The sequence below is a fragment of the Vulpes lagopus genome, chromosome 10, assembly GCF_018345385.1.
Source record: "Vulpes lagopus strain Blue_001 chromosome 10, ASM1834538v1, whole genome shotgun sequence".
Taxonomy (NCBI): domain Eukaryota; kingdom Metazoa; phylum Chordata; class Mammalia; order Carnivora; family Canidae; genus Vulpes; species Vulpes lagopus.
Window position 1 is genome coordinate 35,154,796 of NC_054833.1, and position 16,650 is coordinate 35,171,445.

The window sequence follows — 16,650 nt, forward strand, 5'->3', positions numbered from 1 at the left end:
CTTTTTAAAAAAAGATTTTATTTATTCATGAGATAGATAGATAGAGAGGGAGAGAGAAGCAGGCTCCCCACAAGGAGCCTAATGTGGGACTCAATCCCGGACCCCGGAATCACGCCCTGAGCCAAAGGCAGATGTTGCTCAACCACTGAGCCACCCAGGTGTCCCTAACCCTAATTTCCTAACCACTGTCCTCAGTGCCCTCACCCTAGTGAAAACATGAGGAGTTCACACTGCTTTGGGGCATATCTCATTTGAGATGGTTGACAGGTTTTTACTAGAGGTATGCCTAATCTATCCTTTGTACAGGCCTGGCATTTCGATTATGCTAATGCAACTTTGCAGATTCCTCACTTCCAAATTGAAGCATTTTCTATCGCTAGGCACAGTGCTGGATAGGAATCACGTGCCTTCAGGCAGCCCGGTTGGCTCAGCGGTTTAGCGCCGCCTTCGGCCCAGGGCATGATCTTGGAGACCCGGGATTGAGTCCCGTGTCGGGCTCCCTGCATGGAGCCTGCTTCTCCCTCTGCCTGTGTCTCTGCCTTTCTCTCTGTGTCTCTCATAATAAACAAATAAAATCTTAAAAAAAAGGAATCATGTGCCTTCATCCACTTAACCCCTCACCCTTTTAAACTAAGACCAGCTTAGCTGGTACACAAATTTCAGGCAGCAAAGATGTGGGCCCTTTAATAATAAAGCCAGTTGTAAAAACTTTAACTCACCTTAAGATAATGGCTGCTGAAATGCTGAGGTCTTCAAACCACCACACAGCAACCTGGAAGTACTTCTCTGCAATACTACTGTCAAATGACCAGAAGGGTCACAGAGAAATACTGGAATGAAATCTTTTTTTAACTATGTCTTTTACAATTTCTTGTGCACAAGCTGCTAACACCACCCACGTCCAAGATGCCACTATTTTAAAACCTTCTGTACTTCGAAACTTGCTTTTACGTTTCCCAGCAATGATTTTCACATCCTTACAGTCTTGTCTCTAATATAGGTTTCTGTAACCAAATGTCTAATCTCTTCCCTAACGCAAAGTTCAATATACTGAAACCTAAAAGGATTTCTCTCTTTGTGAATACACAAGAGACATACATACAAACTTTAAAACAATTCCAAATTCTATCGAGATGTAAACATGATTATAATCACATAACCCACACTTCCTCAGGGAACGTTTTTCAGGACTAATCTCTCAAAACTACAACCAGATTGTCCAAGGCAAAGTTGTATGTTCCACTTAACCTTTTTAACGTTTCACAAGGTGATGATTTTTGAAAAGTCAACCATTACACGCTTGTGGGAAACCAGCTCATGTTTAATTGTGACATTTTAAAATCGGACAAGTGTTTTGACATCTGCCCCACCCCCACCCCCACCCCGACATATTTAGTCTCTTTAAAATGACAGGAAAACACCAACCAATCACAGGCTCAATGGGTTTAATAAGTTTACCCCTTCAGTTCCTATTTGCAGCACCCAATAATCCTTTGAAATACCAGACAGACCCGGCAGTGGCCAGCAGTACACTTCAGACCTCCAGAGTTAAAAGTTCAGGTTCTCTGAGCATTCGGTGTTGCAGTGGCACTTGTCCAAAACTGGTACCTCCCTACAGCTGGGGAACTTAATGTACCAGTGAAAAAAGCTTTTTCCCCTTCAAGGGGAAGAAAAAAATCACTCCTCAAAACCCAGCAGATCTGACTGTGAGGTCTTTCCTCCTGTCCCATCTCTTCAGGCTTGTTTTTTTGCAGTGGAGCAAGAGAGACCAAAATCTAACCTGAGTTACAAGAAACAAGACAGTGATGGCTATAAAGGGAGTGACCAGGAGCAGATGAGATACTCCTTTATCTCCCTCATCCAATATATGTGCTTCACAGAAAAACAACAACAACAACAAAAAAAAACAGGTCCACAAAATACAACAGCTAGAATTACAAAATCCACTCATCCAAGGGTGGTGGAAGGCAGGACAGGGAATTGGGAGGATCGATGGCACAGGGACCAAAAAAAGTATTCCAATCAGTCCAGGCACGGGGGCTGGCAAGTGCTAGAAAAGAACTACAGAAAAACCTGTGGTCCATTCAGACTCACCGGTGTTAAAAATCCACACACTGGTGTCAGGAAGATTCTGCCTTAAGCGCACCAGAGACAAAAATCCCAGCTCCTCAGAGACAAGGGAATATGCAAAGGGCCCTTGGCAGAGCGGGTCCTGCCTTCCCTGGCAGAGGAGGGGACAAGGAAAAGAGCTCCTACAGCCTCCTTCCAATCCACCCATCCCCTCTGGATGGCAGGCAATCAGTGGCCTGCAGCAGCCTTCAGTTTGGCAGGAGATGGATGCGGTGAAGGGAATTTTTCTGCAGAGGTTGAGCTACTCAGGGCAGACTGCAGGTAGACTGTCTTGTGGAAAAGTCTGTTGCTTAAGAAAACCACCAAAGAGAAGAGGCGCAGCTGGAAAAGGCTGGAAGGCAAGAGACCACAAACAGGTTAGATCCCCATTTATTCAAACTTAACATTTTAATTATTGCACACATTTCTTGACTATGTTGAACTTAAAACGACATAGGGGAAAACCAGACAACTGAATTTGATCAAGGAAGTACAGATATTAAGACACATATAGGTTAACAGACAGCAGCTGAAGGTGGCACTGGGTCTGGTTGCTATCATGAGGGCAATGGAATCACCATTTGAAGAATCAAGGGTCAGAGGAAATAAAGTTACATTTCAGATTAATTCCGATTGGAGAAGTACTTTTCTATGGCTGTTTGTAACATCAAGCTATGTCTGAAAATATACTCTATGTGCTTCATTTTCAAGAGTTTCAAGGGAAAGCAATTACATCGGGGACTACCATTACACTGAGCACTGCTGGGTAGCAGGGAGCCCGATGCAGGGCTCAACCCCAGGACCCTGAGATCATGACCTGAGCTGAAGGCCGAGGCTTAACCGACTGAGCCACCCAGAAGCCCCAAAGATTAAACTTTTTTAAAATAATAAAGCTTCCGGAGTGCTATTATTATCGTTGCTAAAGATTCACTTCATTTTTTGTTTAATTTTCTGTTTTTACAGAGTGTCCACAGGTACAAATGTGTGTGTGCTCAAGTGCTGGGGGAAGGTCAGAGAAAAAAGGATAGAGACTCTCAAACAGGCTCCAAACTCAGTGCAGAGCCCAACATGGGGCCAGAACTCACGACCCTGAGATCATGACCAGAGCCAAAATCAAGAGTGGATGCTCAATTGACTACACCATCTGAGCACCCCACTAAAGATTCATTTTAAAATACTTTGTTTTGTGGCACCTGGTGGCTCCAACAGTTAGCCACTTACCTTTGGCTCAGGTCATGATCTCAGGGTCCGGGGGAGTCTTCTTCTCCCCTCTCTCACTCTGACCCTCCCTGTGCTCATGTGCACTCTGTCAAATTTTAAATTAAGTACATAAATAAAATATTTTGTTTTACTATCACTATCAATAAATTCATATAGCCAGATCATATGGCCCACTATAAAAATCTAACCATTCTTACAAGAATGGGCTTCACTACAGGTATTTCCAGTGCCTTATATTCAGTGAACTGTTTAATTTTAAACATATGTATAATAGCATCATTTTTTGAAACATGTGCATACATGCCTGGGAAAAATAGGAGATATATTCCAAAGAGTTTTTCTCTCATCATAGTGGATATTAAATGTTATCCTACAATGTAACAGGTTATTCTTTTTTTTTTTTAACTCTTATTCCTGGGATGCCTGGCCATCTCCGTGGATGAGTGTCTGCCCTTGGCTCAAGGTGTGATGCTGGAGTTCTGGGATCAAGTCCCACATCGGGCTCCCTGCCTGGAGCCTGCTTCTCCCTCTGCCTGTGTCTCTGCCTCTTTCTCTGTGTCTCTCATGAATAAATAAATAAAATCTTTCAAAAAATAAAAAACAAAGTGTAGTGAGCTCTGTGTACAGAGGAGCAGGACTGTATGTAACATGACAATTATAGGAATGAGACCTTTTTTTTTTTTTTAAAGATTTTATCTATTTATTCATGAGAGACAGAGAGAGAGAGAGCCAGAGACATAGGCAGAGGGAGAAGCAGGCTCCAGGCAGGGAGCCCGACGTGGGACTCGATTCCAGGACTCCAGAATCACGCCCTGGGCTGAAGGCGGTGCTAAACCATTGAGCCACCCAGGGATCCCAGCTTACTACACTTTAGCTAATACTTACTATGCTTTGCCAGGTGTCTTTGCTTCATTGGCGCTGATAATGAATAGAGGAAAGAGGATGGAGAAGAGGCAGCCACTGCAAACAAAAGAGAAACAGTCACTTTCATGACACCCATCTGGAGAAGAGATTAGAAGCCCACAGTTCCCTTGCCTCCAGAGCTAACATCTATCAAGCACATCTTCAAAAGCAATGGTCAACACTACTCCAGAAGGCAACATAGAAGCATTTGGCATTTAAGATCATGCAGACAAAAAAAAAAAAAAAAAAAAAAAAGATCATGCAGACTAGATTTTAATGCTGACAAAGCTGACAAATGTCTATGACTCTCTGTCAAGGAGAAAAGTCTACAGACCTCCGGATGGCCAAGTAAGAATGGAAAATGCCTACCATAAAACCAGGCATGTAGAAGATGCTCCCTACACTGATTATTTTACTAGTCCTCATCAAGTCCCTCTGGCCAAATTACCTGATAATGTATGAAGACTGCATTGCTGTAAGGAAAGCCAAGGGCAAACCGAATCCAAAGTAGTAAGGCCAATTCCTTTCTATGTTTGACAACCGCTGGTGCATTTCAATTCCTAAAACAGGACAGTCAATACAATATACTTACTAATTAGATTGCTTACTTTTGTTTAGTCAAATGACTAAATACAGTAGATAAATTATTTGAGGTTTGAGTCTTAGGTACACATCAGTCATTTAAAACAGTTAAAGCATATAAATTGGAATTGTCCAAATATAAGGCTTCTGGGTCAAGTTTTTCAAATCAATAATCACAATTTCAAAGCTGCTAGGAATTAGGAATTATAACATCAGCTTCCTTTGTCATGACTAGTCTCGAACAAAGTATCAAATAAAAAGGCAGCCATTCTCTAGAAATCAATTAACCTCGGCTAACCATTGGCACCCAGAGAAATATGCCAAGTTCTTTTAAAACATCCCCCAAAGAATATGAAAGCAATGATATCAAATTAATTTCTCAAATTCAGAAAAATATGTGTGCCTTTATGCCACTGTATGGCTCAGAATCAGAGCTACATCACATCAAGTACCATAAAGAGAATGTTACGCTGCCGTATCCCCCAGTATCAGGTACAGGTTAACCTCCCCAAGCCAAGTGTAAATTCTCTCTCGCCAAAGAGGCCACCTCCTTCCAAAGATGGGTTACCAATGGCCTAAGTATTGAACAGTGTGAGAAGCCTGCTTAGCAGCATTTCCAGACTGGACCTCCTACTTCCAAGTTTCTTTAGGTGGACTTACCTTTATTGAACCAACGATATTCAAAGCAGTACAGTGAGTAGAGAAGGGACATGTGCAGAAGACTAACCAGCTGACCAACAAGGTGGATGGGAAAGAGACTCACAAACATCCCCTAAAGAATAAATATGGAGAATCTTAATCCCAAAGCTTCGGAGACTTAACACTTTCACCTGCCGCTCTGAGTCATCCCCCTCTGCCTAGAGAGGCTCCTCATGTTTCTCAACAGGAGAGTGGAGAAAGCCCGTGGGCAGCGAAGAGGAGGTAAACCATGCTGCTTATCATTTTATGATTTTTAAGTTTTGTAGTTGTTTCTGTGAAAAAATGATTTAAATGGGAGCTCATGACCTCCCATAAAGCTCATCTGCCCCAGTACAAATGCAGTATTCTGATCTTTGTGACACTCCCTCTAGTGAACCGTCTTTCAAAATTTGCCCATTTAACCAGAAGGCCAGTCTCACCTGGATGAGAAAAAGAGCCTGCAGCAAGAGGTTGAAGAGCATGTCAGCAATTATTTTGCTGACACTAGGGAATGGGTGAGGCTTCCTCCCTGATACCTCAAATGCCAGGTCAGCTATGTCCTGTAACAGAGAAAGTAGCTCACCAAACACAAATATTATGGCTTCACTATCCATCCCCAAAGCTAAGGCCACTGATCTGCCACATCAGATCTGCCAGGTGAGGCAGGTCTGGCAATGAGATGCTTTTGTGACTTGAGACGCTAATTCCATCTTACAAGAGCACAAAGATCATCACCCACTGGCTGCTATGAGCCAAGAAAGGTTAAGGCTATGAAATCCTTCCCTGCCCCACCACCAACCACAAGCTAAAACCCACAACCCATTAACCCATCACACTGCTGGGCCCAGATTCCATTCTGCCATGGACCTACTTGAAACCAAATGGCATTTACAACTTTGCTGAGCACAAACAGAGGGAGCACCCAAAGAGCACTGAAGATGGACGTAAGGAAGAATTCCAGCCACGACCAAACGTCTCCATGCAGTGATGGATCACCTAAGAGAGGGGAGAAAAGAGCGGTTAGTTTAACTGAAAAAATGAAAAACATAAGAGACCAAGTATGGAAGCACTAGTTGGTGACTCTTCTCCATATACACACACACGAGTCCCCTTCATTTCTTGCCAGCACATCACCATACCAATTTCAGGTAGTTTTCTTCTCCATACACAAACCAATCTCTAGCCATAGCTCTAATTCAGAGGAGCCGTGAGTGCTACTTACCTGGTGGTGACAGATGTCACAGTGCTCTAACGGCACACAATATGCAGGAAACCACCTGAGTTGGTTTTTTTTTTCCATCTGAGTTTCGATCCCAGCTCTGCCACTCATAAATGGGTTTAACCTCAGTAACTAATTTCTATTTCTTCAACCATAAAAATGCTATGTGTAACAGTACTCACTCAAAGGGTTGCTAAGAGGCTTGAGCTAGAAACATCTAAAGCTCCCGGCGCAAGGAAGTATTCAATAAACTGAGAGAGACAGGGAAATACCTGCCACCCCATCCCAGGCAGATGGCATGCAGCAATACATACACTTACCAATAATCTGGGCTGTCACTGACTGCAGAACAGGAATAAACACTCGATAAAACAGGAGGAGACTTAACTAAATGAAAGAAGTAAGAAAGCAAACATTAAAAGCTCTCCTCTAGGGACACCTGGGTGGCTCAGTGGTTGAATATCTGCCTTTGGCTCAGGGCGTGACCCTGGAGTCCTGGGATCAAGTCCCACATCCGGCTCCACATAGGGAGCCTGCTTCTCCTTCTGTCTGAGTCTCTGCCTCTCTCTGTGTGTCTCTCATGAATGAATGAATGAATGAATGAATGAATGAATGAATACTCTCCTCTAACACAGGAGTTCCATGTTTCGAGGTCCTTATTTCCCAGATGGAGGTGCCTATTTAAGGCAGCCTAAAGAAGCACCCTAACCGGACCCATTTCCATCTGCCAACACCTCCCTATAGTACAAACCTGACACTGCCTGTGAAGATAGTTGACACTCCTCAGGATAGAGATGAACATTTCAAATAGTGGTCAGACCAAAAATACAGGTACATACTAAATACGTAGTAAAACTTTATTAATTAAACACCTGGAAATGTGGAATGTTTAGAATAAGACAACTGGAATTCTATTGAATTCCAAGTCAAAAAAAAAATTTTACTACCTATCTTTCCAAGTACTCAAATTTCGCTTAAGTCCGTGTTGGCTCTTGAACTCTGAGGCAACTTTTTCTGGTATGGGTTTTAGTAGTAATCAATTCTAATATACTTGTAAGATCAGACACAAGGATAACCTGTCCTGATCCTTCTCCCCTTCCCTTCTGATCTTCCATAGCTGCTCTTAGCCAAAGGGAAAGAGATTCAAGAGAAATTTGTAACATTAAAACTTGTGAAAGTCATTTTTAAAAAATAAAAGTGCAGAGGCACCCGGGTAGCTCAGTCGGTTAAGCATCCAACACTTGAATTTGGCTCAGGTCATGATCTCAGGGTCCTAGAACTGAGCCCCACATCCGACTCCACGCTGGGTGTGGAGGCTGCTTGAGACTCTCTCTCTCCCTGTCCCTCTGCCTCTCCTCCACCCCCACCACTTGTGCTCTCTACAAAAAATAAATTAAAATAAAAGTGTGTATTTAGGGCTATACCTGACATTTACATACAAGTGTTCTTTGTGTGGGAATATAAACACTGCAGGTGCACAGATTCCTGAGTTATGGTCTCAAGCATGCATCAGCACATGAAAGCTACTTGTCTCAATTTCAAGAAGAGTCAAGAATTATTAACATAACAACAATCTAAAGGCATTTGAGAGTAAAGAACTTACCCAGAAGACACCACCATTCCAAGCGCAGCATTGGAAAATTCTACTAACGATACGTGGCTCACTAGAAAAGACCACATGTATTTAGCTAAGAAGGCTATTTCCATATCACCCAATCCCTCCCCACCTTATACTTTTCATTGGTTATTTTTATTTTTCTAGCACCTGTTGTTCTCCCAATGTTCTCCTAGTGCCAATTAGAAAGGCTAAAAAATGTTTCTAGAAAAGAAGCTTTCTTTTTTTTTTAGTGTTCTCGATTCACCATTCTTTTTAAAACACCATGACATCCTGAGCAAGCATGGTTGCTAAACCCTAGTTTAATCCAATGTGAAAGAGAGAGTCACCTATAACATTTTTTTGGAAAAAAATACAAAGCAAATATGGGGTACTGAAACTCCAAGTGATTATACTAAAGACCAGTCACTTGGTGAAGTCCCTCCCGCTCACTTTCTGACATCAGCCCCTAGTCCTCACCTCTCTTGCTTCCTTTCTATACTCTGGGCTCTCCTCTGCGCCAGGACGCTGCTTGCCCTTCTTCGACGCTGCTCCTCTCGCTTTTGCTGAATCCGAGCATCCAGCTTTGAGATGGTACAAATTCCCCAGATGGAGTCTTTGATTCCCTAGAGACAAGGGTATTCTTTTAAAAAGGAAGGATTATGGATCAGAGAAGACTTTCTAAGTTACATGCATTAAAGTGAAATAACAGTGGAAACCACTGAACTTACTTTGCTTAAAGGAACCTTGATAGTTTGATAGAATTCAAAATTTACAGCAGTTCTAAAAATGGAACTTCCAAATATCCTTCCTCAAGATTTACAAAATTATAATAAATGTGGTAAATTAATGTATTCTTTACACATATAGTCTTCCCCGTTATCAGAATGTGTATTCCTAAGAATGATACTCTTTTCTATAACTGCAAGATATTGGGACGCCTGGGTGGCTTGGCAGTTGGGCACCTGCCCCTGGCTCAGGGTGTGATCTGCAGTCTCAGAATTGAGTCCCATATCAGGCTCCCTGCCTGGAGCCTGCTTCTCCCTCTGCCTACATCTCTGCCTTTCTCTGTGTCTTTCATGAATAAATAAATAAAATCTTAAAAAAAAAAAAAAAAAAAACTGCAAGATACTGACTCCGGAAATTTAATACTGAAAAATTTTAATCCACAGTCCATATTCCAGTTTCTCCATTTGTCCCAACAATGCCCTCTTTAGGATGTTTACCCCACACGTGTCAGAAATCAGTTCAGTCACATGCTATAGTTACTTATCGTATCTCCTTAGCCTCCTTTAATTAGAAACAAATCCTCAGCCTGTCTTTTTGAAGTATAGAGGCTAGTTATTTCATAGTTCCCTCATAATTCCCACAATTAGACCAAGGCTACCTCACTTTGGGGCACCACAGAAACGCTGTGCCCTTCCAGACATCAGATACAGAGAAAGACATGTGTCTGCCCTTGCTGGCGATATTTTACATAGTCAAGGTGCTGTCCAGCTTCTCCTCATTAAGTTTCTCTCCCTGAGATTTAGCACCCATTGACAATTCTTACCCAAACCAAGCTTAAATAGCACAGTTGCAAAACAGCAGCTTTCCAATCCCTCCAACACTTAGGACTATAAAAGTCCAGTTACTGCCTTTCCCTATACTCTTTGAATATTAATCAAATACCTCTAGTATGCCTTATACCCCGTACTAAACTCTAGTGAAACAAGGACAAATTAAACACTGGTCTCAGGACACCTGGGTGGCTCAGCAGTTGAGCATCTGCCTTCGGCTCAGGGCGTGATTGAGTCCCACAACCGGCTCCCTGCATGGAGCCTGCTTCTCCCTCTGCCTGTGTCTCCCCCCCACCCCCGTCTCTCATGAATAAATAGACAAATCTTTAAAAAAAAAAAATTAAAATAAACACTGGTCTCTAGAAAAGACCAGGGACTGGACCACAGCTGAGAAGACAAATCACTACTGTGAAATGTGAAAAGCTGGAGGATACAAGCATGCCACACATGACAGAAACACGGTAGCATAACTGGAGGAAACAATGTCCTTAAGAGGAGTGTATGGAGGGGGAGAAGGTTGTTACGTCTATAAAGACAGTGACAGAGGGATCCCTGGGTGGCGCAGCGGTTTGGCGCCTGCCTTTGGCCCAGGGCGCAATCCTGGAGACCCGGGATCGAATCCCACATCGGGCTCCTGGTGCATGGAGCCTGCTTCTCCCTCTGCCTGTGTCTCTGCCTCTCTCTCTCTCTCTGTGTGTGACTATCATAAAAAAAAAAAAAAAAAAAAAGACAGTGACAGAGGCACTTGCCCACTATATTGAAAGAGCTCTAACAGTGGAAAAGTTACCATTAGCACTACAAACCCCAGAACTGCCTATTGCCCAGTTCCAAAAACTATTCATTCATCCATCCATCCACCTATGTATTTAGCATCCTCAATGAGCTAGACATTGGTCATATGAAAATGCTCAAGAAATGTGTAACCTGCCAGGTAAAGTATACAACGAACAACAACAAAAAAGTAGACCAGTGGCACTGGGATATTTAACCTCACAAAGACTAGGTGGAAAAATTCATTCTGGAAGCAAAGGTCAATCTGGACTCAAAAATGTTGTTATTAGCTAAAACAAATTTTATTTATTTATTTTTAAATATTTTATTTATTTATTCATGACAGACACACACAGAGGAGAGAGAGAGAGAAAGAGAGAGAGAGAGAGAGAGAGAGAGAGGCAGAAACACAGGCAGAGGGAGAAGCAGGCTCCATGCAGGGAGCCCCACGTGGGACTTGATCCCAGGTCTCCAGGACCACACCCTGGGCTGAAGGTGGCGCTAAACCGCTAAGCCACCCGGGCTACCCTAAAACAAATTCTAGAGGTAATGTTTGGGATACAGAAAAATAGGAATGGGCAAGTGGTTATGTACTAACGAGTGATAACATCAACTAGCGCGGTGTGCACTTGACCTTTTAAGTATAGTTCTATTTTGCTTTTAACTTCTTTTTTTTTTTTTTTTTTTAATTTTTATTTATTTATGATAGTCACAGAGAGAGAGAGAGAGAGGCAGAGACATAGGCAGAGGGAGAAGCAGGCTCCATGCACCGGGAGCCCGACGTGGGATTCGATCCTGGGTCTCCAGGATTGCGCCCTGGGCCAAAGGCAGGCGCTAAACCGCTGCGCCACCCAGGGATCCCTGCTTTTAACTTCTAAATCTTCCACAAATTGCTTAAATATTTAAGGTAGTGAAGTTCAAATGTCTGAGGACTTTGTACGTGGGAGGACGATGACAGGATCCCCACCTCTGAGATGCTTACTGGAACAAACAGTAACAGCACATTGTGTAGAACTGATCCAGGGTTGATATTTTATAGCACAAGAATGGCAAGATGAGGTAAAGGTATTAAAAGTAGATCTCCTTGCATGAAGTCTCTTTGATCCTTCTAAGATAACTCCTTCAATTCTCCCTCTTTTACTCAAAGGTAATAAACTTTTAAGGACTCCCGTTGAGGAAGGATCCCCTTCTCCCAAGAATAGAGCTACAGGGGATACAAGCAGGGTATGAAGCCTCAGACATCCACTATGAGGGAATTTTGTGGTATTGGTTAATTGGGGTTACCAGGTCCTAAACAGATCTTTATGGGACATTTTCCTAGTCCATCATCATCTGCACCACATAGAATGGGGGAAAATAGGTTCTGTAATGTAAATAGGAATTAAGTAGTTTAGGTAGTAGTATTCTATCAATGATCATGATTTAAATTTGACCAGTGGACCAAAAACTTGATGTTGGTGGAAGCTGAAGGATATAGGGTAACCGTGTACTATCCTGCAACTTATCTCTAAGTCTAAAATTACTCCAAAATAAAAAACTTTTTGAGGGCAGCCTGGGTGGCGCAGTGGTTTAGCACCGCCCTCAGCCCAGGGCCTGATCCTGGAGACCCAGGATCGAGTCCCAAGTCAGGCTCCCTGCATGGAACCTCCTCCTCCCTCTGTCTGTGTCTCTGCCTCTCCTTCTCTCTCTGTGTGTCTCTCATGAATAAATAAATAAAATCTTTAAAAACAAAACAAAACAAATGCTTTTTGACAAAAAGGCTTTGGAGTCAAACTAACCAAAGTTCCCAATATTAGAGACACTATCATTAGATAGCTTTCCCAAGCTTTTGGAAGATGCAAGATAATACTTAAGCTCCTGAGTAGTGTGTCTGAGAATGAGAATCTGTAGGTGAAGGACCTTACAAATATAATAAAAATTCCCCCAAAAGAAACCCTAAGGCTCTCTGAGTCGGTTCCCGCAGCAAAAAGATCAAGAGATGACGTGACAATGTACTCACCCTGGCAAGGTCCTGGAGAAAGGTTTTGACACTGTCAGCCATCTCTTCACCACCCTAACTACCAACTACACACAGAGAGAAGCGTCTCAAAATCTTTCATCATGAAGGACCTGGAAACAGATGGAACATAATGAAGCAACAAATAGGCATCTTATAGGTAAGTTACTTCAGGTATATTTCTACTTGATGGCATATTCCACATACCAACATCTCTACATGGAGTGCAGCAGATTTGGGCACTCCCACAGATACTAACACAGTGAACTAAGTGAAGATATACCTGTAACTGCTAAAACCTGAAAGCAATAAAATTTTTTAAGTCCCACCCGTTCACTTTTACTTGGGGGTAAACATGCTCTTGGATGAGGAGTCTCCTCTCCTCTCTGGGCTTTGGTGTCCGTAACTATCCCTCCCCTACACATCCCAAATACTTTTGAGGATTTGGAAATGAGCCATCATTTCATCTTAGTACCCTCTTGAGTGGTTATTTATGCTTGACATAGAACCTCCAACACTTGAATGAAAATCAAGAGCAAGATGAAATTCTGGGAAAAATTACTAAATACATACTTCATACACAGGACCCTCGGGCACACAAGCTTAAGGTACAATATAAATTACCTACCTACACTACCAAATAGGCCTCCTCGAGTTTTCCAACTTTAAATACACACACGATTTTAATAAGCACGCAAGAAACGTTGGATTATAAACTAGGTCAAAAAAGGTCGTGTATAAACATTCTTTAAAAAAATACAGCTTTCTCATTTTAGGTATTCTCAGATGAATGAGAAACCTAGCTCCAAAAATTGATGACGGAATTTCACAAGCATCTCGTATAAAACTCAAACTTCAAAACCTAAGTACGTTTTTCCCTCACACATATAACCACTTCAAACTGTACTTTGACCCAACTGGACTACTGCCACCCAGAACCAGAAGAGCAGGGAATACTGCAGTAGGAAGGCAACTTGTACAACACCATATGTACCATCTGCTCCTTAGGTCAAATCCTATTACTTCAGATAAAGAAGTTTCTAAGGTTAAGAGACTTCTGTGACTACTCCCACTTCAGCACAAACAAAAGTACCACAGAGTAACTGGGTAACTCACTGCCAGGTGAACAGTTAACTACTCAATGAGGACAATACACAACAGTAGTTTGTCAAGACTATCATGGGTTACTCTTCATCAGCTACTTCCTCACCTGTAAATTAAGGATATTAAAATGTTTTATAGGTCTTTTGAATATATGCTGCACTAACATCAAAATAGTAACTTTTTTTTTTTTAAGATTTTATTTATTCAGGAGAGACACAGAGAGAAAGAGGCAGAGACATAGGCAGAGGGAGAAGCAGGCTCCATGCAGGGAGCCCAAGGTGGGACTGGATCCGGGGACTCCAAAATCAGGCCCTGGGCTGAAGGCAACGCTAAACCGCTGAGCCCCCCGGGCTGCCCTAGTAACTTCTATATAAACATAGTCCTGCTCCAGACTGAGCTGGCTTGGGAGTTTAAGCAGGACCATCGCTTGGTCTGGATTTCTCACAAGGCAGGGACAAGGGTGAAGCATGGCAGTTCTAGTCCAGAACAGCTGTGTTGGGAATCCCTGGGTGGCTCAGCGGTTTAGCACCTGCCATTGGCTCATGGTGTGATCCTGGGGTCCCCAGATTGAGTCCCACCTCGGGCTCCCTGCATGGAGCCTGTCTCTGTGTGTGTCTCTCGTGAATAAATGAAATCTTAAAAAAAAAAAAAAAAGAAAAAAAAGAAAAAAGAAAAAGAAAAGAAAAGATAAAAGGAAAGAAAAAAACCGCACAGCTGTGTTATTTGAACCGTGGCCATTAACACCTGGCTTCAGGACGTTCCAGGGGCAAGTTACCTATTGACCAACAGCAGCAGTCGAACAAGTCACTTCGATTTTATAGAGACCCTAGCAGTCCTTCATTCAGGGATACTGGTCAACTGCCCGCTTGGACAAAAAAGCTGAGACGTGGAGAAAAATAGAACTTCCCACAATTTTAGGACCACACGGGGGGAAGGGGGGGTCCCGACACTTTGCAATTGAGCTGGAAGGAAAAAAGATGCATCTGGTTCTCATCACTTTACAGATGGAGGAACCCAGTCTCCAAAGTTCAATGCCTGCCCAAGCCTACAGCAAATGAGAGGCTCCTGCGAACTTCAAAACCCTGGTGTCCTAACCCCCACCATCCCCCGTGCATCCCCCCATCTCTTCACTCCAGCTTTGCGATGCGTGTGTTCAACCCGTGCAACTTCTCCTGAACCTGGAAATACAGATGGCCCGGAGACCCCCGGTAGTCACTAGACCTTGTCACACATCCGTCTGCGGCACAGTCCTGTCCTTTCGTTTCTAAGCGGGCAAACCCAACCCGGGAGGCAGGAAGCCGTCCCGGCCCACGCGGCTCTCGGGAGGGTGAGCATCCTCGCTGCTCTCGGGGGCGGCGGCGGGGGCTCCACGGGCGGCTCGAGTGCCCCGGTCATCTCGGGTCCGTGCCCGCCGCGCCTCGCAGCCAGTTTCGACCGGAAGCCACGGTCTCGCCACCGCACAGCCGCGCACGAGGAGCGGGGCACGCTCACGACCGGTCACACGCAGGGCTACACCCGCGCGCCCCCCGCCCGCCCCGGCCGGCTCCTGCGAGCCCGGGGCCCCCCGCCCGGAACCGCGCACCCGCACCCGGGCCCTACCGCCCCTGCTCGCAGGGCCCCGGCCGCGCGGCGCCGGCGGCCCGGCTCGGTGGGCCTGCACCTACCCGGCCGCTCCGCCGCCCGGCCCCTCGCCCACCGCGGGCCCGCTCGGCTCCTCTCGGCCCCTCCGCGCCCGGCCGCCAGCTCCCGCCCGGGCGCTCCCAGGGCCGGGGCCGCTGCGCCCGCACTGGGCATGCCCGGGCCGCACGGGGCCGCTGGGAAGTCGGGCGGGCGCCGAGCCGAGCGGGGCCGAGCCGAGCGGGGCCGAGCCGCGGCGCGCCGCCCGGGCTGAGGGGGCGGGGCCTGGCGGCGGGGGCGGGGCCTGGCGGCGGGGGCGGGGCCTGGCGGCGGCGGGGGAATAAAATCGAGCGGCGTCGGCGGCGGGGCCGGGCTTGGGGGGCGGAGCCTGGCGGCGGGGGGCCGGCCTGAGGGGCGGGGCCTGAGGGGCGGGGCCGCGCGGGCCTGCGGAGCCTGGGAAATGCAGTTCGTGCTCGGGCCCCGCCCCCCGCCCCCCGCGCCGCGCGCTCCCGGGACCGCCTCCCTCCTCCCCGCCTTCCCGAGCCCTCCTTCCCAGTTTCCTGCCCTTTCCGGTCCGTTTGCTCCCGCCGGGCTGCTTGTGTCTCTAAAACAACCCTACGAAGCCTAAGAGAACAAACTACAAAGGTTCACCTTGCTTTTCTGGTTGGAGAGTTTCTAGACCCAAAGGCAGCCATGCGCAGGAGTCAAGATCGTTCAGAACAGGACAAGCCGCCGTGCAGTTCGGCTGCGTTGGGTGTGTGCTCTGGCTGCAAAGTGATGCTGGAGACTAAAATTCTAAAAATAAAGTGAATAGAAAGCCCTTTTCATCTCCATCCCCCCCAATCCATCTTTACCCCAGGGATGGCAGTTCTTTGGCATCCCCATCAAGCCTCACCCAGAACTTTTTCTCCTCTAGTTCCAGCCTATTGTATCTCACTTCCCATTTCTTCTATTCACTTCCCATTTTCCTTTACCTCTGTGTTTAGAGCTGCTAGCGCTAGGTCAGAAGCTCAGACTTTTACCCCCAGAATCTATCTAATGCAACCTCCTATTTGTGGGACAGGAAGCCTGGCTGCCAACTGGACTCACTCGAAGTGAGTGGCGGAGCAAATGTCCAGGCCTCCTGACTTTTCCAGTTAAGTGGGCTGGGAGTTGTTGATCTCTTCTCCCTGGGCCAACTTCCAGCCCCGTGCCAAAATAAACCAGCCCTTACCTTGAGCCTGCTGAAACCTTCCTTTCCCTTCAAGGAAGAGGACCAAGTGGAAATGACCAAGATCAGAGAAGGGAATGAAACATT

The 16,650-nt window shown here is 45.3% G+C and overlaps 1 protein-coding gene across 1 annotated transcript; it reads right to left on the reverse strand.

Moving 5' to 3' along the window:
• Nucleotides 1–1,428: 1,428 nt before the first annotated feature.
• On the reverse strand, nt 1,429–15,588 carry EI24 (EI24 autophagy associated transmembrane protein). Its single transcript, XM_041772649.1, has 11 exons — nt 15,401–15,588; nt 12,636–12,745; nt 8,787–8,932; nt 8,316–8,376; nt 7,033–7,099; nt 6,365–6,489; nt 5,934–6,053; nt 5,476–5,587; nt 4,682–4,793; nt 4,216–4,290; nt 1,429–2,461 (listed from the first exon to the last, which is right to left on the reverse strand). The coding sequence occupies exons 2-11, from the start codon at nt 12,675–12,677 to the stop codon at nt 2,299–2,301; spliced, it is 1,023 nt and encodes a 340-aa protein (XP_041628583.1). The 5' UTR covers nt 12,678–12,745; nt 15,401–15,588; the 3' UTR covers nt 1,429–2,298.
• Nucleotides 15,589–16,650: the final 1,062 nt, after the last annotated feature.